The 27,266-nt window shown below is 35.0% G+C and overlaps 1 protein-coding gene across 4 annotated transcripts in view; it reads left to right on the plus strand.

The window, feature by feature from the left end:
* Positions 1 to 27,266, plus strand: part of TDRD3 (tudor domain containing 3) — a 157,513-nt gene that overhangs the window by 63,346 nt on the left and 66,901 nt on the right. For all 4 annotated transcript variants that reach the window (XM_081815006.1, XM_081815008.1, XM_081815007.1 and 1 more), the window contains 4 exons: positions 9,798 to 9,958; positions 14,383 to 14,524; positions 22,219 to 22,290; positions 24,531 to 24,680. In XM_081815006.1, coding sequence (XP_081671132.1) covers positions 9,798 to 9,958; positions 14,383 to 14,524; positions 22,219 to 22,290; positions 24,531 to 24,680 — 525 coding nt within the window. The remainder of the gene's footprint in view (positions 1 to 9,797; positions 9,959 to 14,382; positions 14,525 to 22,218; positions 22,291 to 24,530; positions 24,681 to 27,266) is intronic.

Genomic DNA, 27,266 nt, shown 5'->3' on the forward strand with positions numbered 1-27,266 from the left:
TGCTTCTCCCGCTGCCCCTCCCCCTGCTTGTGCTCTCCCCCTCTCTCTCTCTCTGTCAAATAAAAAATAAAAAATCTTTTTTAAAAAATGCACAAAACAATATATAGTAGACACTCTTCTGATAATTGAAAAACAAACTGTTCACCTTACTTTTTTTTTTTTTAATTCTCCCAGAGAAAAAAAAACTAAAAAGGTGAAGGATAGAGGTGTGGAAATAGGCAAGTGATACACTAGTAGAAGGGTTAATTTTGACTGGGGGTCCCACAGTGTTTTCCTCATATTTCATTTGCTGTAATTGCTCTGAACGATTGAATAAGAGAAATTGTGTTCTGTGCTATACTTTGACGTACAATTTGATGCTTTTCACAGGGCATCTCATATTTGGGAGAACATATTCAAGATTATGTCTATTTCTCACTTAATAGGCTTTTATAATACCCTGTTTTTTAAAATTTCTGAGGAGTAGAAACTTTTAGGTCTAATAAAGGTACTACCATATTTATGATTCAGAAGGTTTCTTTTTACTATTGTTTGTAAGTTTTTTTTTTACATTTATACTCTCGCTGTATGTGAATATCACTTGAAAATTTGAGATAGGGATGAGGGACTACCTTTGCAAAGCTGTTTTTTTCAGCATCCCCAGTGCATTTGACTTGCTTTCATCTTGATCTTTTTTTGGTGCAAGTTTCTAACTTATCTAGGAGAACCCTGATTTCCAGCAAACTCTTCTTTTTCTTCTCCTTCTCCTCTTTTTTACTGAAAATCTACTCTGCTAGATCCGATTTTAAGCAGTTTATATGCATTATCTTTGTGGTCTTCAGGAAAAACACTGAAAATAGAAATGATTACTGCCCTCTTTTTTTTTTTTTTACTGCTGAGATGAAGGAACTATAACTTTCTTAAAATCTGTCTTTGCTGCCAGGCAAACGCTATTTATTCTGCAAATCTCCACTCATATTCCACTTCTCTCCTAATTTTCTTGACCCCTTTTGAGCAGAATTAATTTTTAAGCATCAATATTTCCATTGCCCTTTATGCCTATATCTGCTTTTGCTATGTAACAAATTTTGTCATAGTTTTAGAATGTGTAATAGAAAGACAACAGACTTTGGTATATGTCAGATCTGGATCTGAATCCTAATTCTGCCTCTTACTAGCAGAGTACATTACCCTCTGCCAGCAGCAGCATTATTATTTCTATTTGGAAAATTATAAAAAATTAAAAACCTACTTTATTGTACAAACTATAAAAAAACAGCGTGACAAAATCTTGACTGATAACAATACACAGAAGATAAGTATAGTAGACGTTTGTGATTCCTAGAACCTGAGTTCTCTTCCTGTGTGTGTGAGAATGTCCCATCTTTCAAGTCGTGGTGGTGGAGAAGAAAATGCCAGACACATTTTCCCCAGCCTCCTTTGCAGCTATGCCTTGCATTTGTAGCTCAGCTCTGCTAGTCAGCTGTAGCTGCTGTGGACTTGGGCTAATCACTCAAATAAGCAGGAACTGTAGTGAATGCTCTCTGCTAGTGGTAGAAGCTATAGCAAGATTGAGTTTCTAGGGTAATAGCTGCAGCAGTACCGGATAAGTGTCGAGGGCCAGTGAGACTGATAGAACAAGGTGTACAGCTAGACGCTTGCAGTGTGCTGGTCCAGCTTGTTACAGCTCACGAACGCCGCTTGTCAGCATGCCTTCCTAGTTTGGAGTTCAGTAACATCTTGTTGGTAGTTGAAATCAGCCATGGAAGTTGGCAAATGCTACAAATATTAAGGCTTCTTCTCTCCCCTCCGCATCTGAGGACTGTTTTACCAACACACCACGGCCACTAAACCAGTTCTGTGGTTTGATTATGAGTGTTTTCTCTGTGTAGGCAGCAGACCTAGTTCTTTAATTCTCCTGACATTTCTGTGAACTATCCAATGTCTTAATTTCAGAATATCATGTAAATTATTTGAACTATTTTAATGTAATGTTTAATATATACAAACATATGTTTTAGGCTTAATAATGAAGTGAGCAAGTGTGAAGTCTCAGCCTGATATAAGAACTAGAACATTACAGTACCACTCTGCCTACCTACGTGTCCTAGCTCTTCCTCCCTCCCACACCAAGAACTGATTGCTGTGAATTTTGAGTTTAACTTTACTTTTAAAAATATTGTAGTTACATATGCAATTATTCCTAAACAATATGTATTTTTGTTTTTAAGGTTTATAAAATGTTAATATGTTGTCTGCTGTAATTTGCTTTTGTCATTCAGTGCTCTATGTCTAGTAGGTATCCATGTGGCATATACCTATTATTCATTCATTTTCTCTTTTATATAATACTAAACTGTGTAACTATATCTCAGTTTACTTATTCATTCTCTTGTTGATGGATATTTAAGTGCTTTTTCTTTTGTTTTTAACAATAGATGCACTACTTCTAGGAACAAATTTGTGTATTTTTCTTGATGCATGTATGTAAGAGTTTCTCTGGGGAACATAACCAGGGATTGAATTATTATGTGCTTAGAGCTAAGCCAGTGTTCAACTTTATAAGATTCTGCCAAATTATTTTTTAACGTAGTTGTACCAAATTTATATTACCTTCAGTAGTATATGCGAAATACCATTAATCTATATCATTTGTGGCACTTGAAATGATCAAATTTTTCTAATCTTGTGGTTGTAAAATATGTTATTCTTCCTTAGGCTATTCTCTCCTCGCCCACCCCCACACCCGTATAAATTTTAGAATCAAATGATCAAGTTTCTTAAAATATGTTGGAGTTTTGATTGAAATTGCACTGAATTTGCAGATCAGCTTAAAGACAGTTGATATCATTATGATATCATATTATCAGTGAAATGCTTATAAGCTGCCTCTGTGAAGAGAAGGAAAAAAGCCCTCATATATACGTAGCATCTGCTACTTTTTGTAGCAAAAGTATTACTACCATGGCTGACTATAAGCTACACTATGAAATCACTGATGCCGGAATTGGGAAGAAATGTGCATTATAGGCTCTTGTGAACCAGTATGAGCTGCCTCTAGCACACTCCTAGATGTATCTCTTCATTTATTTAGTTTTTCCATAGTTTTATAATTTGTTAAAGGTATATAGGTCTTGTATCTTTTGTAAGCTTTATTCCTGGAGTATTTTATTTTTGTTGCTGTAAATGGTGTTTTTAAAAAATTACTAGTTTTTCTCTCTGATAATTGTATATTGATCTTAAATTCTGCTAACTTGTACTTATTATTCTTAATATTATATCTGTATATTCTTTTATGTTTTCTTTATAAATTTGCCTTTTGTTGACATTTCACATGAGTGGAATCACACCATATATTCTCTCTTGTATCTGGCTTCTTTAACTTAGTGTAATGATTTTGAAGTTAATGTGTCAGTAGTTTGTTTCTATTTATTGCTGAGTAGTATTCCATTATATGGATATATCACTTTTTTCTTTTCATTCACCAGTTGATGGACATTTAGACAGCCCTGCTTAGTTCTCTTTTATTTTTCCACTGCTGATGAAAGTATGTTGATGTTTTTATTAATATTATCTCTTGAATCACTGATTGGCATCATTACTCTCTGCTTCTTGATCAGTCCTGTTCAGTATCAGTTTCATTAGTTTTTGCAAGGAACCAGCACTAGTCTGCTAAGCTTGAATTTTGTTTGCTATTTCATTAACTTCTCTTTATTATCTTCTTTCTTCTACCTTATTTGAGCTCAGTCTGTTGTTCTTTTCATAATTTGTTAGTTTAGCTCATTAGTTTTTTTCTCTCTTTTCTAATATAAGCTATTAATTTCCTCCCCCTGCTGTTTAACTATCCCAAAGGTTTTACACGTTTTCATCATCATTCAGTTCTAAACACTTTTCAGTTTATATTAAGTTGTATTTGTTGCCTGTTTTAATCATAAAATAATATCCTTTTCTTTCTTTTTGTTACAGATTTCTCATTTAGTTATATTGTGATCAGAGAATTTGGACAGAATGAGAGCTGTATTTGAAATTTCATAGAGGCTTACATTATAGCTTGATATGTATTTGTACATGTTGCATGTTTGCTTGAGAAGAATATTTGTTCCCTACTTATTAGGTTCACAATTCTATGTAAATTCTCTAGACCAGGCTTATTATTTTATAGTCTATTTTTGATAATTCCAAATTCTCCAGGTCTTAGAGACTTAACTTTTTAATTTTTTATTTATTTATTTTATGATTCTCATGCTTTGTGGCTTGTTTCCTTATGAGTCTCTTGATATTTTCTTGTGATTTCATGTTTCTTGCTCTTTCTATATGGGAATCCTGGGCACCTGAATCATCTGTGCTTTCTTCTAGAAGGGGTACATGGAGCTCATGGGGGTGAGCTGAGCGAGCTGAGGTTTTGGCTAAGGTTAGTTTTGCTACCTTTCCACTAGCCCAAAGTTGAGGCTCTCTCAATTTCAGGGTTGCTATTGCCAGAAGCACACATAGGTCTTCTCTGGAGGAAAATGTCCACCAAATTGAGATTTACCATAGATGCCTGAATGGGTAATGTGGGAAATGTTCTGAAATTTCTAACAGTGTGTAGATAGTTGTCTTTCATTCTAGTTTTCTTGAGTCTGATATTATCCTTAAAATAGTACAGGGTGTGACAAATCATACTTTTTTCCCCTGTGGTCTTTTCCTGCCCTATCCTCATGTTTATTAAAATAAAATTTTGTTAAAATGATATTAAGAGTTGTTTTGACAGGGCAAAGAAGTAGGTTAAAAAAGAGAGCATCATAAATGATTTTTAAAGCTTGTCCTTCAGGCTTTTAAAGTAGCTATAGCGGAACAACTTTTTCTTCTTCCAAGGCAGCTTTCTGGAATCATTTGTCCAGTTGCTTAGATCCTAAGGTAGAGATGTGAATGGTCTAGTCAAAAACTTCTCTAGACATAAGTGAATGAAAAAATGAACCCTAGGAAATCTTATTGAAGCCACCACTGGAAATGCTTTGAAAGTAGTGATAGAGAATGAAATGAATTATGATTTTAAGTACTTAAAAGGACTGTGGAGGATGAAACTTTTTAGTCTGTTAATTTTAATCCACTTTGCAATAATATTGGAAATTTGATCAGAACTTAATCATACTCATAGATCCTTCATAATTAATATACTCGTAGGCCCTATGTTTAGGTTTGATGGAGAATCTGGTGCTTATGTTGTTAGGTATTGATGGAGGAAATTTATTTCTCAAGGAAATTGATAAGATTATAAAAAGAAATGGCTAGCAGATATTTCATAGTATCATAGACTGTCTAAATTTGGATGGTTTCTAGAGTCCTAAAGAAAAATCTGTTTTCCAGGTGTGATCAGACTGTAGGTAACTGGTTCCATGTCATCCAGCCTTTGGAGAGTCTCACTAATAAATAGGAATGCTATTTAATATGATCAATAAAGTAATAAACTAATAGAGCCATTTATATCTGGTATTGCATATCAGTTTATATGATTGGTTAGGAGTTCAGATGACAGAGGTGTCCATCTTTCTAAGGAGAGGAAGGAATGAAGCCTGGGTGAATTTTTTTGGCCTCAGATAATATTTCTGGCAGATATTTTATATCATTTATTATGATGAGAAATCTTTACCTGGAGAGACAATGATGAATTCTTCTTACTTATTTAAACTTTTTACGGTAATTTCTTTTACTTGTTCCTTATTACTCATGCAAAAGAGAAAATCAGACATTAAAGAAATGGGTGGGACGCCGGGGTGGCTCAGTCAGTTAAGCATGCAACTCTTGATTTTGGCTCAGGTCATGATCTCGGGGTCATGAGATCAAGCCCCACGTTGGGCTCCATGCTGGGCATGGAGCCTGCTTAAGATTCTCTCTCTCTCTCTCTGCCCCTCCCCCCCAAAAAAGAAGAAGAAATCTTGGGTAAAGATTAATCTTTTCTTTTTTAATTTTCATTTAAAATTTATATCTTATTTTACTTTGGGATTGCCCTTGACACTAGTTGGGCACAGATTTTGAGATTAATATTCATTCAGTAGTGTGGATGCCTTTAGATGATTTTATTAAGATTTATTTATTTATTTTAGAGAGAGAGAAAAAGAGAGAGCACGAGTGGGGGGTTGGGAGGCAGAGGGAGAGGGGAAAGCAGATTCCCCACTGAGCGTGGAGCCCAAAGCTGGGCTTGATCTCATGACCCTGAGATCCTGATCTGAACCAAAATCGAGAGTTGGATGCCCAACTGACTGAGTCACCCAGGTGCCCCACCTTTAGATGATTTTAGATTCAGGGTTTAGAGTTAGGATTTATAATGTTAGAACTATAGCACTTTATTCTACTATTTGTGTTTTATTTAGGTCCTATACTTATGTATTTTGTTTACTACAGAGTATAATAAACTGAATTTTATAAACATAATAATGAAAACATTCATTATATCTGTTGGCTTACTTATAGAACATTTCTGAATTGTGGAATCACTAATATTAAGGCTTGATGATTCACATTGAGAAGTGACTATGAAAAGATTGTAAACTCTTCTAAGAAAAGTCTAATAAATAGTGCCTCCTTTTCCACTTTGCTTTTGAATCAATTGAGAAGTAAAGCATGGGAGATATGGGCCAAAATGTCAACTTTATTATTGATGAGAATTACTTTGAAAGATGTGGTTTATGGACCCACTGAACCACAAACCAGGCAGACTTAACACACTCCTTCATGGTAGTGTCAATCCAGTGAAGAGCCTGAGTCAATACCTCCTACCTCAGAGTCCCTAGCTAGATCTCAAGAAAAAGAAGGGGGAGAATGAACCCAGTATATACAATATATTCTTCCCAACCAGATAAGTCATTCCATGAGCAGGTATATTAGTTTCCTAAGGTTCCTGTAACAAATTACCACAAACTTGGTGGCATGAAACACAGAAATTTATTCTCTCACAGTCCTGTAGGCCAGAAGTCTAAAATCAATGTGTTAGCAGGTTTGGTTCCTTTGGAGGCTTGAGGGAAAATCTGTTTCATGACTCTTTCCTAACTTCTGGTAGCTGTGGGCAGTCTTTGACATTCCTTGCCTTGTAGCTGTGAAACTCCAATTTTTGCCTCCATCTCCACATGGCTTTTATAGCCTGCATCTTTCTGTTTGTATTTATACTGTGTGTTTATGTCCCCTTATCTTGTTAGGACACTCATCATGGGATTTCCAGCCCATCCTAATTCAGGATGATCTCATCTTTAGATCCTGACCTCAGTTATGTATGCTAAGTCCTTTTTCCTAAATAAGGTTACTTTACAGGTTCCAGGTAGATGTATCTTTTGGAGGGGCCACTATTCAATCCACTAAAAGGACTAGAGAGGCCAGGATGGAGTAATTAAATAAGTAAACTTGTTGCTTGCTAGGAAATATTAGGAGCCAGGGGCAGGTCTTATTTCCTAGCATTCCCCAGCGTTTTGTACGCATGGTCAACTAGGATGTAGATGAACCCTGTGTGTCATTGACATTATCTTCTATTTATGTTTCTTTGGTAGAATCTTTTTTTTTTTTTTTAAGATTTTTTATATATTTGAGAGAGAGAGAATGAGAGAGAGAGCACATGAGAGCGGGGAGGGTCAGAGGGAGAAGCAGACTCCCCGCCGAGCAGGGAGCCCGATGTGGGACTCGATCCAGGGACTCCAGGATCATGACCTGAGCCGAAGGCAGTCGCTTAACCAACTGAGCCACCCAGGCGCCCTCTTTGGTAGAATCTTAACATAGGTTTATACTTGTCTATTTTGTTATCATTAATGGTTAAAACTAGGTAATATAATCTATATACCCACTGAACTGCACACAAATAAAAGGCAGTTTATTACAACACATTGAAAGCAAACAAAACCAGCAAAGGTGTCCTGTCAACCCTCATGGGATGTAGAACTCCCCGATTCCATAAAGATACATTGTGATCTGTATTTCATATGACCGAGTTAGGGTGCCCTTGGCATGCTGGATAAGAAATACTAGGAAAGTTTAATTTTTTTTCTTAGTAAGAATTAAACAGAAGCAAAAGTTTTCCTGTCACGATTCGATGGATGTGCTCTCCCTAGGATGCGTGAGTCTCACTTTGGAACACATAGATTAGATCACTGATGGTCTAATAGAACTTTTTGTAGTGAGGTAGACAGTTTATATCTGTGTTTTCCAGATACAGAACATTTGAAATATAGCTAATGTTACTCACGAGTCGAATTTTAAATTTCATTTAATTTTAATTAATTTAAATATAAATTTAAGTAGTTGCATATGGGTGGTGGGCCATATTGGACAGCACAAGCTGTATATTCATCAGTGTCTAAGCTAAAAATATTAGGGGTAGTAAAATAAAGAGAATGATAAACATTATAATAACTATAACCTGCCAGTGGTTTCATTTAAATGTCCTTATTTTAATGGCATTAACAAAGCAAAAGGAAAGGTTCATCCTGAATTCACAGTTTATCTGTACTTGTTAAAGATTTTGGACTTGTTTTGGGGCGCCTGGGTGGCTCAGTCGTTAAGCGTCTGCCTTCGGCTCAGGTCATGATCTCAGGGTCCTGGGATCGAGCCCCGCATCGGGCTCCCTGCTCAGCAGGAAGCCTGCTTCTCCCTCTCCCACTCCCCCTGCTTGTGTTCCCTCTCTCAGTGTGTCTTTCTCTGTCAAATAAATAAATAAAATCTTAAAAAAAAAAAAAAAAAAAAGATTTTGGACTTGTTTTAACTTGGAATTTTTTTTTTTAATAACTGAAAATTAGATGAAATTTTAGTCTCTTTTTTCTAATTATATTCTTTAGGACTAAATTTATAACAAAATTATTCCTCTATAGGCAAAATACTGGTAAATATGAAGTAGAAATTTGTTAACTTGGGACATGCTTACTCAAGAAATTAAGTATAAATGTTTGTCAATCATTTCACATTTTTCTTTGCTGAAAATATAAATTACATTAATATGCACAGAAAGATTTTACTTAACACCATGTAACAAAAAAGTAGCCTTTTTTTTTCCCTTTGGAGGTATGATACTACTGAAAGGTATAATATTTTATAATGTGGAAAATATGACTTTGTGACAAAGTTATTTTTCAGCCATGTAAACAGATTTTACCAGCATTTCCCAATTATATCCTGGGCATTTTATTATATAAAATTTTTAAGAGCTGTTTAGTCCATCAGTTTTATTTTTGGCTTTGATTGAAATGTGGCCAGAGAGAGCATTTCTTCTCTTTAGTGCCAGGCATGTAATACAGCATTAGATTTAAATTTACTTAAAAAGATAATGTGAAAATAAATACAGCTCACACTTTTTGAACTTTATATGGTTTAAATTTTGGAGTATTGTAGTCTTCATTAATGCCAGAAGAGGGTGTACTTTAAACCTGATGTTTTTAAACAGTAAACACTCCTTCCAACTGTAAAGTTGATGTCCCTTAAAAAATTACTAAATTCTTTAATTCCATGTCCCTTAATTACATGGGAGAAGATGGGGAGGGGTGCATGTGAATAATTTAGAGCACATAATACTAAAAACATCTATTAATACACCTTTAATCCAGAAATACAACTTTGTTTTCCTCAAGTTTTCTCATTACTTTCTGAAAATGCATTCAGAATTAATGAATTCAGAAGACCCTTTTGAAGTTTTATCTTTCAATCCCCCCAAACCCTGATGTGTGTTATATAATTTCACTTTTGACCTTATTTAATTGAAATTATTATAAATCATGAAGTATGACCATTAAGGAAGAGAGAAACAGAATAAATTAAAAACAAAGCCATGGCTAGAAAGTGATATTTATTCCTTTGTGTTTTGACAGCTTGAAGGTCCATGTGTTTTGCAAATTCAAAAAATTCGCAATGTTGCTGCACCAAAGGACAACGAAGAATCTCAGGCTGCACCAAGAATGCTGCGTTTGCAGATGACTGATGGGCATATAAGTTGCACAGCTGTGGAATTTAGTTATATGTCAAAAATAAGGTGATTGACACTTTAATTTGTATATTTGTTACAGAGTGTGAAGATGCTATTCAAAATAGATTTTGTTTTAGGAATTTTAGAAAAAGGAATGAACTATTATAAGTGCCTGTTACAATTTTTCAAAAGAAATTAAAGAATTTAAATTTCTATTTTATCTGTATAGGAAAATAGGAATGGAGTTACTCTTTCCTTAAATGTTAATTATTTAAAAAAATTCAAGGTGTTTTTGTAAGAAAAGTAATCATTTCTGTTTGTTTGGTTTTTTTCAGTAAATTTTAGGTCATTCAAAAATTTCCAAGAACAATTTACCTGAATATGTTACCATTTCTTCTTTGGCAGCTGTGTTCACACTAGAAAAGTTTTATGGACAAATGAGTTTTCCTAGGAAATGATTGAAGCTAGAGACATGTGTCACTCCACTTTCTGAGAGGACAAGGAACACTATAAGGAACAATTTTCCAAATTCTTCTTTTGGCTATTTTTATGAGAAGTTTTTATTTTTATTTGCATAAATTTGATGTGTAACATTGTATAAGTTTAAATTGTACAACATTTTACTTTGATACCCTTTTATTATGATCCCTAATGTAACAGTATTTATCGCATTACATAATTATAGTATATTATTGTCTGTTTTTATTATACTGTGTATTAGATCTCTGTGGCTAGTTTACTACTCATTACAAATTTGTACTGTTAAACACCTTTAATCTTATCTCTCCCCACCATTTCCTGGCAGTCACCATTTTATTCTCTTTTTACAGGTTTAACTTATTTGGATTCCACATATAAATGATATCATATAGTCTTTCTCTGTCTGAATTATCTTGCTTAGCATAATTGTTTAAGGTCCATTCATGTTGTTGCAAATGGAAGGATATTCTCCTTTCTCATGCTGAATAATATTCCATTGTGTATATGTACCACATCTTTTTTATCCATTCATTCGAGTGGTTTCCATATCTTGGCTATTGTGAATAAAGTTGCAGTAAACATGAGAGTACGTATTTCTGGTCAAAATCCTTCATTTCCTTTGGGTGTATACCAGAAGTGGAATTGCTGGATTGTATGGTAGATCTATTTTTAGTTTTTTGAGGAATCTTCATATTGCTTTCCATAGTGGTTGGACCAATTTACATTTCTACCAGCAATGTATGAGTTTAGATTTTGCCCCCAAATAGCTCCTCTGCTAATGAGGTAGGCACATAGGCATATAAGTTATAATAAATATGTCAACTAAAAGGATTAGGAGTCGGGGTGCCTGGGTGGCTCAGTCCTTAAGCGTTTGCCTTCGGCTCAGGTCATGATCCCAGGGTCCTGGTATCGAGCCCCGCATCAGGCTCCCTGCTCGGCGGAAAGCCTGCCTCTCCCTCTGCCTGCTGCTCTCTCGCTCTCTCTCTCTCTCTCTCTCTGTCTCTCTCGCGCGCGCGCGTGCGCGCTGCCAAATGAATACAGAAAATCTTTAAAAAAAAAAGGAAATAAAAAAAGATTAGGAGTCTAGAAAATTAACTCTGCTGGGGGGGAGCCAGGAATAAGACTTAAAATATGAATAGGTATTTCGAGAATGGTGAGAGGGGGGAATAGCGCATGCAGAGACGTGGTGTCCTAAAGAGTTTTGGCAATTTGGGATGGTGGTATGTGGGAAGAAATGTGATAGGTTGAGGCCTCCAAGCCATGCTCAGTAATTTCCCTCCTTTTTTATTCTTCCTTCAACCTGTATTTGCCTCTGGGAAAGGAATTTCCTTCCTTAGAGGATAAATGTTTGTCTAAAATACTGATTTTTATATACAAAGCAGGTTTTGTTGATTTTGTATTATGTTGTCTTTTTTTTTTTTAAGTAGGCTCCGTGCTGAGCATGTAGTGCAGGGCTAGAACTCACAACCCTGAGATCAAGACCTCAGCTGAGATCAGGAGTTGGACGCTTACCCGTCTGAGCCACCCAGGTGCCCCTGTTGTCTTTTTGAAGAGTGGAAGGGTTCCTGCTTTGGTGGAGAAAGCTCTCCTCTGACAAATTCAGTCAAACCCCCTACAAAGGAGTTCATAAATGACTCAGAAAGATTTGCCGTGTAATGGCACCCTCTCTGATTTTACTGCTGTGTATTTCTCTGAGCTAAATGAAAACACAAGGTCGTCCAGAAAGTTTAACTGTCTTCTTTTGTTGAATTTATTGCAATTTGACAATTGAAAAAAAAATACTACCATTTGCTCACTGACTCACCATTGAAGTAGCATGTCTGCTTTTGTTGCTGTAAAAGCAACGGCCTGCAGAACTGTTTTTACATGTGAACATTTGGGAGACTTTTATTGAAGTAATATTGGTTGGTGGTTATCTTAGAAGCAAAGTAGAATAACTCACTAGAGAGGATACACCAGGATCTAATATGGACTGTGTTGCCTTCAGTGGACAATGCATTTCTCTGGGGTGCTTTTTCAGCTCTTCTGTTCTACTTCCTGACTGGCTTCAACTTTTAAACACCCACTTCTCAACTGTTTTTGTGTTTATTTGTCTTGTTATAGTTTTTTTAAAATTGCATTGACGAGAGAGTAGAGGCACTTTGGGGTGCCAATAAAAATAATAATTAAACCAAAATATGCTCTCTGAATAAGGGTTAGTTAGGGCCCTGAAGGTGATGTATTAAAAATTATGTTAGAATTTTAACACATATTTATCTTTTTGTGGGAATAGAACTATCATTTAATGTGGTGAGTGGGATTTTTTATCAGTTATCCTAATGAAATTTTAAGTACATCTTCAAATAATTTGACAACTTTTTCCTCTTATCCTATTAGGGAGAGTTTGAGAAAGGTACAGTCATTTTATACAAAAATTAGTTTATCATTTGTTTTCGGATTAGCTTTTAAAGTTATATTATCAGAACTTAAATGTCCCTGTAATTTGCATCCAGTCTTTTAAGTTCTTATGTAGTTTCATTGCTAATTTCTGTTTCTAGATTTTCATTGCATTTTCCAATTTCACCAATTTGTAAGAAATTATTGGCTAAAAATGGTTTTGAAGAATAAGTTTTATGTAAATGATACAATTCAGTAATTATAATAGTTTCTTTAAAGAGTATAGCATCCTGTAGTTGAAACTTTCTTTTAATCCTTAAATGATGATACAGAGTTATGAAAATCTCAATCTGCTGATTGCCTGAAATTGGGAAAAACTTACTCACTTAGTGTAACTGTATTCAATTGTTGCTGATACTGAAGTCTGATATTGTTATTTGCTACCACAGAGCTCTCTGCTTAAGGGTTAGGTTAGGCACAGCTGTTTATGACTGTTTGTTCTATGAGTTACATGTGATGACAAAGCTTGGGATCTTCAGAATAGTTTTTACCAGATAATGTCTTACTTTCTATGAGATCTTTGAGGCTTTAAAAACAAGAGTGTTCTATTTCTTCTTGTTAATACTGTTTTAAAGCCATCTTTCTTCAAAACAGACCAGTGATGTCAATGCCTTCACTGATTTTGCTGTTGCATATATCAGCACATGGTGAATATCCTGAGCTTTAAAAATGTGGACCATGTGAAGCCCTTTCAGCCTGATTTTCTAATTTGTCCTAAGTGTATGAGAATAGTCTACTCCTATTTAGAGTACTTTGTCCCTTGCTGCATGTGCAGAGAGATGGGGTGGGACTCAGTATCTGTGCTTTTATTTTAGAATAAATCTCAGTAATGAAATGGTTCCTTCTACTGTTTCTTTTAACAAACAGTTGGTAGGGGGATAAACATTTTGTCTCTGGTTTTTGTAAAAGGGGTCATCGTGTACTGTTTTCCCTAAGTCTGATAATATTTAGCCTATTACAGACAAGTTCTTTTAAGATTAAATTAAATTAAATTAAACTTTAAAGTAAATAATTCTCATTTGATCTTTAACTAGATGGTTAACAAAAAGAAGCATTGTTTGTATGGATTATGGTAGCTCATATAGATGTAAAATTTCTAGGATTATTACTGGTCAGATATCTTTTTGTGTATTGAAATTTAATTTGCACATAGTGTATCTTTGCAATGCATAGTCAAAGCTCAGGGGAAAATGGCAAGTCTTCCATTAGTACAGCATGCCGTGTATGGCATGGGAAGGTACTTCCATATCTTCCATTCTGTTTATCTTTACTACAAGTTTGTGAGGTGTGATTTTTATTGTCCATGTTTGTTTGTTTTTTTTTTTTAATGGGGAAACTGAAGTTCATTTATTAGTAAGGTAAAAAGTGACAGCCTTGGACCTGGTCTTCTGACCTCTTCCCTATAGGTAATCTATTTGCACTATATAGCCAGTTTCCTGAAAAACAAGTTTATGTATGACTGTGTTTTGAAGAGCTTGACCAGGTTCAGGACTGAATTCGAGTTCGGGGAAGGAGCTTCAGTGTGTTTTAACTCTCTCTCTCTTTTTTTTTTTTTTTGCTTTGGTTTGCTTTAGCCTGAACACACCACCTGGAACTAAAGTGAAGCTCTCAGGCATTGTGGATATAAAAAATGGATTCCTGCTCTTGAATGACTCTAACACCACAGTTCTTGGTGGTGAAGTAGAACACCTTATTGAGAAATGGGAGTTACAAAGAGTAAGTGTAAACTAAGAAAAATGGTTGAACTTTTAAAAAAACTGCACTTTTTTTATGGCATTCTGTATTTTAAGGAGATCTTCCCATAATGAACAGTAAAACTACTATTTTGTGTCAGATTGAATCAAATGGAACACAGTGATCTTTACAGAAAACTATCTACCTTTGTTTAAGTATATTCTTTGTCTTGAGCAGATGTCATTTTTCAGTATTTACCACATTTTATTACATATTTTAAAAAGTAATTCTTTACTGACAAGTTTTCAAAACTCCCAAGATACCATTAATAAACTACGTATAATATATCTGTGTATAATTCTGCAAAAAAACAGTGTTTGTGAATATATATGAATATAATCTATGTCTATTTGTCTCATGTACAACCACACATACATATAACTGAAAGCAAGTTGTATATATAGAATTTCACATTAATGGAGAGATTCTTATTGCCTTGTCTTCCTAGGCACTTCAGTTGTTTTCCCCATTTATATTAGCAATATCTTCATCCTCCTAGTCACCTAGGTTATCTAGTGATTTTGTCTCTAGTTTGCTTCCAGCAACCAATTCTGTTGATCCACTGCAGTCAGATCTTAAATTGGTCTCTTGCTCTCCAGGTCTATTGCTGTTGCTATAGTTTGTCTTTTTTTTTGCTCATTTTTTAAATTTTTTAAAATATTCACAACTTGATTATTTTAGTTTAAGTGTTTTGCATCTCTCGCCTGGACTATTGCAGTAGCCTTTTCACTGGTCTCTCCATATATACTTTCTTCATCTTCTAATTTATTTTATTTATTTCTTCAAGATTATCTTCCTTCAGCATCACTCAGAACACATCACCCCTGCTTTTATTTCAAATGCCTTAATTTGGCATTCAAGACTGTTTACAATCTAGCTCTGGTTCCAGTTTTCCTTTTTAACTTTCTAAATTATTTTACATGGATTTTGTTCTGGCCAAATGGAACTACTTACTCTTTCTTTGATTCTCTGTGCTTCCCTCAGTTATACTTTTGGGGAAAAGAGGCTTTTCCCACATTTATATCATTTATCTTGTTCTCTTTCTCCTGATCCCTGCACGGCCAAGTTGTCCCCATGCTTTTAGACCCTGGTCAAATGCTTGCTTCTTTACCAACTGAAGTAGTTCTTCCTTATGGAATTCTTGGAACATTTTATTTGTATCAAGAAGCATATTACTTTTTACCAACACTAAAATTATGTTTAATTATCTCCTTTAATAGATTGCAAACTTTTTGGGGTCAGAATTGTTTGTGCTTTTGTTCAATTTCATGAATATTTGTTGAACAGTCTGTAGTATTGTGCTGGGCTCTTACATCAGTATACCATGTAATCCTCCTAACAGTCTTATGAGGGAGTATTATGTCCATAGAAAATGGACCTAAGGAACTGTTAAATAACTTATTTTATGATTAGAGAGCTAATAGGTGATAGATCTGAGACTTCAGGTATCTCTGAAGCAGAGCCCTGATCTTTACATACAAAAAACATTATAACAAATGATTGTGGAATGAGTGAGTTACAAAACACATAAAACTAATTACTCTTTGCTAAAATTGATGTTCTTGTGCTACCCTCAAATTTTGCCTGTTACCTAGAATGAGCCAAGGGGCCTAGCAATAGAAGCTTTTGCTATTTTATGATACATTATTCTTTTCTATTTTCTTAGTTTGAAAGTGCCTCTGTTTGGGAGGTAAATAGATAAAGAAATTTAGGCACATTTTTTATTCCTTAGTATTCATTACTTATTATACTAATGTGCTACACTTAGGTCTGCAGTGCTATGCAGTATAAGATAATGTTCCATAACTGCACTGTTTAGTTAAAATGTTACAAAAGCAAGTAATTCAGAAGTGGCTTGATAGTTTTACAGAAATAGCCAAATTTATGAACTTTGAATCTCCTAGAGAAATCCCACCCATTTCATGTAGTTCTTTCTTTTCACAAGTTAATAAACTGTTTATTATTAGAGATTTTTAAAAAATGTGGTAAGATGTTCTCAAGTCAGACCAGTACCTTATATTACTTACCCAACCCCAGCCAGAACTACTTCACTAACTGTAAAGTCAGTTAAATGTTCCTAGAAACTTCCTTACCCCTAAAACACACACACATACACACACACACACACACACACACTGATTATTAGTAGTTTGATAGTTGTCTTTGTAATGTTTTATTATATTATGTTTGCATTTTGTTTCCTGAAAGCTGTATTATTTTTCTTGTTAGGAGGCAATAAAAATTTACATTAAAAAGCGTTTAAAAACATCTTAATATGGTTATAGTTCTCTTTGGTTTCGTAGTTGTTGCCGTTTTGATTTGGTAACCACAATAATGTAGAAACCATGGAGAATTTTCAATTACTTAACAAGCATCTAGCAGGTGGTACACATAGAAATCAGGTGTACACATAGAAACCATAAACCATAGAGTTAATTTTGAAAGAGGACCCTAACTGTTCTGTAAAATAAATAGGGGACATTGGGCGGTATTTAAACCATGTGCAGGTGTTACAGCTATAACAAATTGGTGATAGGTGACGAAACGAAGAACTCAAACCTCAAAATGTTTTGTATGTTGGACAAAGACAAGTTCTAGAGAGTTCTGAACCAGATGTAATTTACAAAGTGATATAGTTTCTGTAACATTTTCGTGTCCCTCACCCTGTTCCCATGACAGATCTGAGTTTGTTTTTTTTCTTTGGTATGTATGTATGGTAATGTATACATAACATAAAATTTGACATTTTAACCATTTTAAGTGTAAAATTCAGTGGCATTAAATACATTTATATTGTTAATCCAACCATCACAGCCATCCATCTCTAGAATTTTTGTCTTCCAAAACTTTAACTCTGTACCCGTGAAATAACTTTGCAACCCCCTACAGCCACCCGTAGTCTCTGGTAGTCACCATTCTACTTTGTCTTTATGAATTCAACTACTCTAGGTACTTCATATAACTGGCATCATATGATATTTGTCCTTTAGTGTCTGGCTTATTTCACTTAGCTTAATGTTTTCAAGGTTCATCCCCATTGTAGAATGTGTCAGAATTGCCTGACTTTTTAAGGCTGAACGGTATGCCATTGTGTGTGTGTGTGTGTGTGTGTGTGTATCTATGTGTATATACACATACATACACACACAGCATTTTCCTCATTCATCTATTGATGGACATTAGGGTTGTTTCTACTTTTTGGCTTATTATGAACAATGCTGCTATGAACATGATTGTGCAAATATCTGTTCAGGTTTCTGCTTTCATTTCTTTTGGGCATATAACCAGAAGTAGGATTGCTGGGTCATATAGTAATTCTATGTTTAATCTTTTGAGTAACTGCCATATTGTTTTCAACAGTGATTGCACCATTTTATATTCCCACCAGCAGTGCACAAGAGATCTAATTTCTCCACATCCTTGCCAATCCTTTTTATTTTATTTTATTTTTTATAATAATCATCTTAATCAGTGTGAAGTGGAATCTCATTGTGGTTTTGATTTGCATTTCCCTAATGCTTAGTGATATTTAGTAGCCTTTCCTAGGCCATTTGTATATCTTCTTTGGAGAAGTGTTTAAGTCCTTTATCCATTTTTTAGCTGGTTTGTTTATAGTTTTTTGTCATATGAGTTCTTCGTATTTTCTGGATATCAATTCTTTATCAGCTGTATAACTTACAAATATTTTTTTCATATTCTATGGGTTGCCTTTTGACTCTGTCAGTAGTATCCTTTGGTGGACAGAAGTTTTTAATTTTGGTGAAGTTTAATTTCATGATTTTTTCTTTTGTTGCCTGTGCTTTTGGTGTTGTATCTAAGAAATCATTGCTAAATCCAGTGTCATGAAACTTTGCTTCTGTGTTTTCTTTTAAGAGTTTTATGGATTTGAATTTAGGTATTTGATCCAACTTAAATTAATGTTTGTATATGATACAAGTTAAGGGTCCAATTTCATTGTTTTGCATGTGGATACCCATTTTCTCAGCACTATTTCTCTCCTTTCCCCAATGAATGGTCTTGTCCACCCTCATCAGAAATCATTTGACCATATATGCAAGCAAGGGTTTATTTCTGGGTTCTTTATTCTTTTGTTCCATATGTCTATCTTTATGCCAGTACCACGCTATTTTGATTATAGTAATTTGTATAATTGAGAAGTGTGAGGCCTTTTTAGGATAGTTATGGCTATTCAGGGTCCCTTGAGATTTCATATGAATTGTAGGATGAATTTTTCTGTATCTGCAAAAAAATACTTCTTGGGATTTTGATGGGAATTGCATTGAATCTCTAGACCACTTTGAGTAGTATTGACATCTTAACAATATTAATTCATCAATCCATGACCACAAGTTATCTTTACATTTATTGGTATCATCTTTAATTTCTTTTAGCATTTTTTGTAGTTTTCAGTGTATAGGTTTCTTTACTTAAGTTTATCCCCAAGTATTTTATTCTTTCTGATGCTATTATAAATGGAAGCTTAAAACTTGCTGTTGTTTTTGCTCATTCTGGTTCTCAGCAATGACTTCAGGGAATTCAAATGTTGGTTTCTGGAGCCTCTTTTCTCTACAGGTCCCTCTTTTACAAAACTCTGCCCTATAACTTCTAGTTGCTTCAGCCTGCCTGAACTGTGAAATTCATTTTCTCAACTTGGCTCTCTGCACTCTGTCTGCATCATGTTACTGAGCAGAAATGCAGAGCTCATCTGTTTTGTTTTGTTTTGTTTTTTCTCTTTCTTTCATGGATTATAGTCCGACACTACTTATTGTCCTATGTCTTAAAACAGTTGTTTCTTACATGTTGTCCAGATTCCTACTTGTTTATAGAGGGAGATGAAGTCTGACTTTTGTATATCCATCAGGATGAGAAGTTAAATCCTATGTTTTAAATTATATGATGTGTATTGAGAGATGGTATTATTAGCAGCTTATGTGAGCTTTTTGAGGAAGTTATAGTATAAATTGAAATGATTGGTGTTTAAATAATCCTATTCTTATATCTAAACTGAAGCAGAGAAAAGGACCCCTCGATAATTGTATCCATTTGCTGTTTTTTTAAATTTTTTTTTTTTTATTTGAGACAGAGAGAATGAGAGACAGAGAGCATGAGAGGGAGGAGGGTCAGAGGGAGAAGCAGACTCCCTGCCGAGCAGGGAGCCCGATGCGGGACTCGATCCCGGGACTCCAGGATCATGACCTGAGTCGAAGGCAGTCGCTTAAGCAACTGAGCCACCCAGGCGCCCCATTTGCTGTTTTTTTAAATAGGTTAAAATCTTAAGTATAGCTTGTAAGGAAATATGACATTCCTATATGGTTTAAATTACTCTTTGCTTAATCAACTGAATGGTACTACTGCCTTTAGTCTAACATTCTTTTTTTTTTTTTAAGATTTTATTTATTTATTTGTGAGAGAGAGAATGAGAGAGAGCACATGAGAGGGGGGAGGGTCAGAGGGAGAAGCAGACTCCCTGCTGAGCAGGGAGCCCGATGCGGGACTCTATCCAGGGACTCCGGGATCATGACCTGAGCCGAAGGCAGTCGCTTAACCAACTGAGCCACCCAGGCGCCCCCTTAACATTCTTTTTTTAAAAGATTTTATTTATTTATTCAAGAGAGAAAGAGCGAGGGCTTGAAAGGGGGGGAAGGGCAGAGGGAGAAAATCTCAAGCGGACTCCCCACTGAGTGCAGAGCTCTACTCGGTGCTCTATGCGGCGCTCCATCTCATGACCCTGAGATCATGACCTGCTGAAATCAAGAGTCGGATGCTTAACCAACTGAGCCTCCCAGGCACCCCTAGTCTTAGCATTCTTTATATAAATTACCTAAAATGCATAGTATTCTCTACATAATTCAGGAACTCTAGAATATGTTTGAAAAGTGCACATGATGGTTTTTAAAACTTCTTTCCACCCACTGTTTAACAGCATATTTTAAACATAACATTTTCTAATGATAATTATTAAATATGCACAAAAAATTTTAAAGTTGAAAAGATGTATTAAATGACAACTAGTGCTTAACAGACATGTTAATACCTCAAAAACAAAACAAATAGGAATAGATGACTGAAAGGAGTCCTTCAGAAGATTCCTTATGATGTTTTTGAAGGACATTATGATGTGAGAAATTGTTTTGCTAGGAGGATCTTTTTTTTCCCATTTTTATAATATGTTGTTATCTTCCTAGTCTTAAATATGAGAGGGGAAAAAAGGAAACTAAAATCAGTAGGGTTTGGAAGCTTATTTTTATTAAAGAACAATGGGCTGATTACTTCTTCAAAGTATAAATTGATTTGTAAGACAAGACTTTATTAAGGGAATTTTACTATAATTAAAAGTAACCTCCATATCATAAACTAGAAAAATATGATCTCTTTAAATAATTAGAAATCACTTTTATTGTTAAGTATTCCTATGAACTGTTGCTAGTCACAACACTTTGACACCAAATTTGTGTATTTTCCACACCAAGCAATTCTCCGCTTCTGTATAGACACCACGTGCATGTCCTAAAATTTAATTCAATTCTGACACTACCCAGAGTTAGTACAGACCCCACAGCTTAAGGACTCAATCTCACAAGACTGCTCCACCACTTCAGATGCCAGTTGCAAATAGTGGGTCCCCAGGTTGCCCACACTTCCGTCCAATGTGGTTACAAATTGGGGATTCTCATGACCCCCTGCTCAGGTTTGATAATTTGCTATATGGCTCACAGAATTCAGGGAAATGCTTTACTTGCTATTACAGGTTTATGATAACGGATATTATAAAAGACACAAATGAACAGCCAGATGAAGAAATACAAGATCTAGAAGGGTCCCTAGCATAGGAACTTCTGACCCTATAGAATTGGGTGTGTTCTACCGTCCCAGCACATGGATATGTTCACCAGCCTGGAAACTCTCTGAACCTCATTGTTTAGGGTTTCACTGGAGGCTCATTATATAGGCATGATTGACTAAACCACTGGACATTGGTGATTAACTCAGTCTCCTACCTTCTAATCACATTAGTAGTGCCTCTAGCAACCAGCCCAGATCCTGGAACTATCTGGGGGCCCAGCAATAGTCACCTTATTAGCATGAACTCAGGTAACCTCAAAGAAGCTTATTATGAGTAACAGAAGATGCTCCTCTCACCCCTATCACTCAGGAAATTCCAAGGGTTTTAGGAGCTCTGTTCCAGGAACTGGGGAAGAAGACCAAATATATATATATATATATATATATATATTTATTTTATCACAATAACACAAGTATGTTGTTTGCTAATAGTTTTTATGTCTAAAAATTTATTTTGAAGATCATTTCCAGGTAATATTTGTCTGTCAGATTATAGTTTTAATATGCTTTAAAGTGAAATTCTTGTTACCAATGTTTGTTGTCTTGAATTTACCCCTTGTTGAGGAGATTTTTTTTTTTTTTAACTGTTTTCTTTTTATGGGAGCATGTTGGTAGGTACTTTGAAAATTGTATTTGAATGTGTAGTTTAGTATGGGGAGGTGGGGGGAGAACCTTTGCCTAATTATTAGCCTAATTACATAAAACATTTTATGTAGTTTGAAATAATTTATAGAAGGCTTTTTTTCCTGTTCTGTATAATCTACTAAAGTAAGTGGATTCCTGGTACATTGTAAATGGTGTAATTTCTGTTTTGTGACTCACTTTTCTCACAGAGCTTGTCAAAACACAGTAGAAGTAATATTGGAACTGAAGGTGGACCACCTCCTTTTGTGCCTTTTGGACAGGTAATGACTTTCATGTTGGCAGATGAATTTTAATCAGCAAAAAATTGTTTTTCATTTGTATTCAAACTGTGTTTAGTTTTGTGCTGAACTATTCATTTAGAGGTCATGGGAGTTGTATGGAAATATATTAAACACAGAAATTTAATAATTGTGGAGTTTTTTCTTTAAATTGTTGGTGTAGATTCTTTTCTCAAGAGCTATTAACCCAAAGATTGAAGCAATTAAGAGGCACACCTGAAGAGCAGCAATTCAGAACTAATTAAGATAGGATGGGGGGCTTTTTTTTTTTGAGAGAGAGAAATTCAAAAGAAAGAAGACAAATGTATGCTGTAATTTCCCACTTTGTCAGTAGAAACACAAGAGGGAGAGAGAAAATAAAAGTGTCAACAGAAGGATGAGACATAAAGGTGAGAACACAGAGGCCTCACTGCACTTCAGTAGGGCCTGTTGTCCCAGCTGTCCTCTCCTGGATTCTGTTCTTCTGCCTTGATCCAAATACCCACCTCAGGCGAGAACTTAATTTCGTTTCTATTTGGTGTTTATTTTTTTAACCACAGCAGCCCTGATCCTTCTCTCATAAAAGCTAAAAGTGTTCTACTTCCTATTTTTCAACCCAGCCTCTGCAAAATGTTACATTGAGGTAACGCCTTGGCTGGCAGGTATATTGGGTCTTCCCTATTGTACTCAGCATCAAATTGTATTCACAACAGTCTCCTGCAGCCTTTCCCTACTTTATCCCTGCTGAGTCTGAGAATAATGCCTGTGGCAGCTTTCTCTTTGCTTCTTGATGGCACCAGCTGTTGGTAATCTGCCTTTGTGCTTGCTCTTTATTTTTCTTGTAGAGTGCTAGTGCAGAGTGAATATGAGTTCCACAACAGGTGGGAAACAGAGCTTTTGCATAACAGTAGTTGTTTTTTTGTTTTGGTTTGGTTTGGTTTGGTTTGGTTTGGTTTTTTTGGTGTGAAAAAGACCTCTGGCTGGTCAGCAGATAAATGGGTACAGTCAGTTGACTGGCATGCTTTCCAAAAATCTTTTTGTAGAGTCAACTCAAAATTAAAGTCATTTTTGCATCATGGCTATTTTGAAAATACTTTAAAAATATGCCACTTTTACCATGCTTTGGAGCCAGGCATGGTCAAGATGAAAGGAGGCATGATGCCCTATAGTCTGATCCATGTTGCTGCCATTTTCTCTTCTACCAATGTAATAAACCTTCAGAATGGAAACAGCATAAACAGTCTAATGGTTTGTATTTGAATCTAATAAATACATGTTTGCAAGAATTTGCTTTCCTCTTAAACATTTTGGTGATAATATTTCTCTCATGAATTGCTCAGAGAGACTTATAATCTAATTATTTTCAGGATTATGAATAGTGTTTTTTTTAGTTTTTTAAATTAGGAAATATTATAAAAGTTATAGTTTCAATAATATTATTTTTTATGAAGTCCATTCTGAAAAATTCTTTCAGTTTATCTTAGCCTCATGCATGGGTTAAAGATAGATAATGCTGGGTGTGTTCTGGTATCGACAGGATATACTTACATTGCTGAAAATCTGTATTTGTTTAATATATTTGTTTGAGAGCATGTTTTCCTTTTTTTATTATTAAATTGAGACAAGGTTCATTTTATAGGATTTTTACTGCTAGGATTGGAAGGGAGAACAGAACTTGGGGCTTATTTTTAGGCAGTGACAGCTTTCTTAATTTATCTTATGAAACAAAATCAAAAACTTTTGTGGCCTGATTGAGAGAGCAGGTATGTTTTTAGTTTTTGGTTTATAAGTTCAGAGACAGCTCTTTATATTTAAAATAACCATACTACTTAAAATAATCTTCATATGCATATTTTGGCATAATACAAAAATCAAACTCTTAATAAAAAACTGAACTTACCTCTTCTTGTACAGTAGTATAGACTGTTTGAAATTTAGAATAATTTCAAGTCATTATCCTAGAATGCAACCTAGAATGGTTCAATGTATGTTTTAAATATGTGCCCTATTTTAGATGGCCACATTTTTATGTAGCTTTACATTTTATTTACCAGTTACATTTATTTAAAAGTTAATTTAATCAATTTTCTACCTTTTTTTTAATCTGTGGGAAAGAATTATATTTTTATGAGCTCTCAGTTGTCACTGACACAAATATTTCTTTTGAGGTATTACTTTTTTATGAAAAACTTGAATCACTTTTGGAAATACTGAAGTGTTTTATTTTTATTTATTATTACCAGAAGTGCATATCTCATGTCCAAGTGGATAGTAGAGAACTTGACCGAAGAAAAACATTGCAAGTTACAATGCCTGTCAAACCGACAAATGATAATGATGAATTTGAAAAGCAAAGGACTGCTGCTATTGCGGAAGTTGCAAAGAGCAAAGAAGTAAGAAACTAAATCATTATAAATTTCTCTTATTTCTTGTCAGTATGTTCTATTTAGGTTACTCATAATCATTATTGTCTTTTCATATAAGGTAACTAATTCAACAAACTTTTGACATTCTTTTTGCATATTTCATCAGTAGAAATGCCGCAGTAACTTACGGAGTCTTCAGCTTACACATTTTGCTCGTATGTTCTTTTTCTTAATCTCCTTGACAATTCTTTTTTTTTTTTTTTTTTTTTATTTGAGAGAAAGAAAGACATGAGTCGGGGGCGGGGGGGAGCTGAGAAGGAAGAGGGAGAAGCTGACTCCCTGCTGAGCAGAGAGCCCGGTGCAGGATGCAGGACTGGATCCCAGGACTCCCAGGACTCCAGGATCATGACCTGAGCCTAAGGCAGATGCTTAACCGACTGAGCCCACCCAGACGCCCTCTCCTTGACAGTTCTTGCTAACAGACTACCCTTTTCTCCCTCTTCCTTTTCTTCTCAATAGTGTAACAACTGAACACAACACTTTGCATTATAGCAGTTAGTTATGTTAGTTGGGCTAAAGGCCACTTCTGAGGAATGCAGGTAAAGATCAGAGGATAAATCAGTGGTTCAAGGATTAATATTTTTGTTAGTTTTCATTCTTCAGTCTACTTAGTAAAAAATCATTTTTTTCTTTGGATCATATGTATTTATATATACACACACACAATCCATCATGTTCTAACAGCCAAATGGTTTTCTTTTAATTATTTAACTTTCTTGCTTATTTGAAATAGGTGTTTTCTATAGTTATTTAATTGATTTTAGACTTTGATAAGAAATTTTTGTTCATGAATTTGCTTAGACAGACTTTTCTTAATCAGTGAGATTGAAATACTTTCCTTTATTCATTAGAAGTTTAGCTAACACTGCTTTCCTATTTAAATTTGAAGTATAAGAGACTTACTGAATTTTAACTGTTCTTCCTGCAATGTCTTTCTATCATCCGTCGCTTGTAGGATCCAAGAGCACAAGCTCTGGAACCAGACAGCCCGGAAGCATATACTGCTGACAACCTTGGATAGGTTACTTAATTTTTTGTGCCTTACTTTTCTTCATCTATGAAAAGGGGATAATAATGGTACCCACTTCATATGGTTGCTGGAGAATTAAATCGGTAATCTTTAAAACATTTAGAATCCTGCATGGCACAAATCAGATTTTCCTTCACTAAAAGCATTCAATAAATGTGACTGTTGCTATTCTTTAGTATTTCCTATGTGCTAAGATACATTTTTTAAAAAATCACTTTTAATGCTTCTGAAATTAATGCATTTTGCATAGTTCACATTAAATATATTTCTTCTTTCCCAAAAAGCTATTAAAATTATGGAGTTTAAAAAGAGTACATTGGGTATATATCAATTCCTTAATGATTATAGGAAAGTTGTTCTTTTGATATACATTTTTCTCACACAAACTTTCCTCCCAGAATTTTGTTTGATGTGGTTATAGCTCTTTACTGGAATATAGTTATACTGTAATATGCTTCATTTTTTTAAAGTCATAATTGATCCCATTATATTTGACATAAATATTTGATAAGAATCCTAGTTCTCTTTTCTTTTTTTTTTTTAAGATTTATTTATTTGACAGAGAGAGACAGCAAGAGAGGGAATACAAGCAGGGGGAGTGGGAGAGGGAGAAGCAGGCTTCCCACCAATCAGGGAGCCCAATGTGGGGCTCAACCCCAGGACCCCAGGATCATGACCTGAGCCGAAGGCAGACGCTAACGACTGAGCCACCCAGGTGCCCCAAGAATCCTAGTTTTCTGAAGAAACTTAAAACTTCTCAATTTATATATAAGAGAACTGATGGCTCAAAACTAACTGAACTTGCTTAGTGTTATTCAGTGGCAAATCTAGGACTAAACGTATGTGCATTATAGTAGATTGTCCCTATATCTATATATCTTTCTATATAGGTAAGTAGACACACACACACAGATTTATATTTAAATGTCTGAATAACACTGTAATTGTTCTGAAAAGATGTTTTATGATCATCCATTTAAACACATGGATTTGGTGGAATCTACTGCACATGATCAAGCCATGATTTTCATTTATTTTTTCCTTTATTCCTTAATCAGCAAATATTTTTTGAAAATCTATATACTAGGAAGGGTTTTATTTTTTATTTTTGAGAGAGAGAGAGAGAGAAAGCAAGCGTGGAGGAGTGGGAGGGGCAAAGGGAGAGGGAGAGAGAGAGAATCTTAAGCAAGCTCCATGCCCAACCCGACACAGGGCTCAATCTCATGACCCTGAGATCATGACCTGAGCTGAAATCAAGAGTTGGACACCTAACCAACTGAGCCACCCCAGTGCCCCCTAGGGTGTGTTTTAAATGCTTAGGTTAAATCAATGAACAAAATAGGCAAAAGATCCCTGCCCATATCAAGCTTATATTTTAGTAAAGGAGAGAGACTATTAGCGCACTGAGTAAAGTAAGTTATATGGTAGTTTAGATGCTGGTTAAGTGCTATAGGAAGAAAAAAAAGTAGAGTAGGTTGGGGAGTTGGGAGTGCCAGTTGGGGGTGCACTAAAATAGAATGGTC

The sequence above is a fragment of the Leptonychotes weddellii genome, chromosome 3 (genome assembly GCF_054177405.1).
Source record: "Leptonychotes weddellii isolate Sample4059 chromosome 3, ASM5417740v2, whole genome shotgun sequence".
Lineage (NCBI taxonomy): Eukaryota > Metazoa > Chordata > Mammalia > Carnivora > Phocidae > Leptonychotes > Leptonychotes weddellii.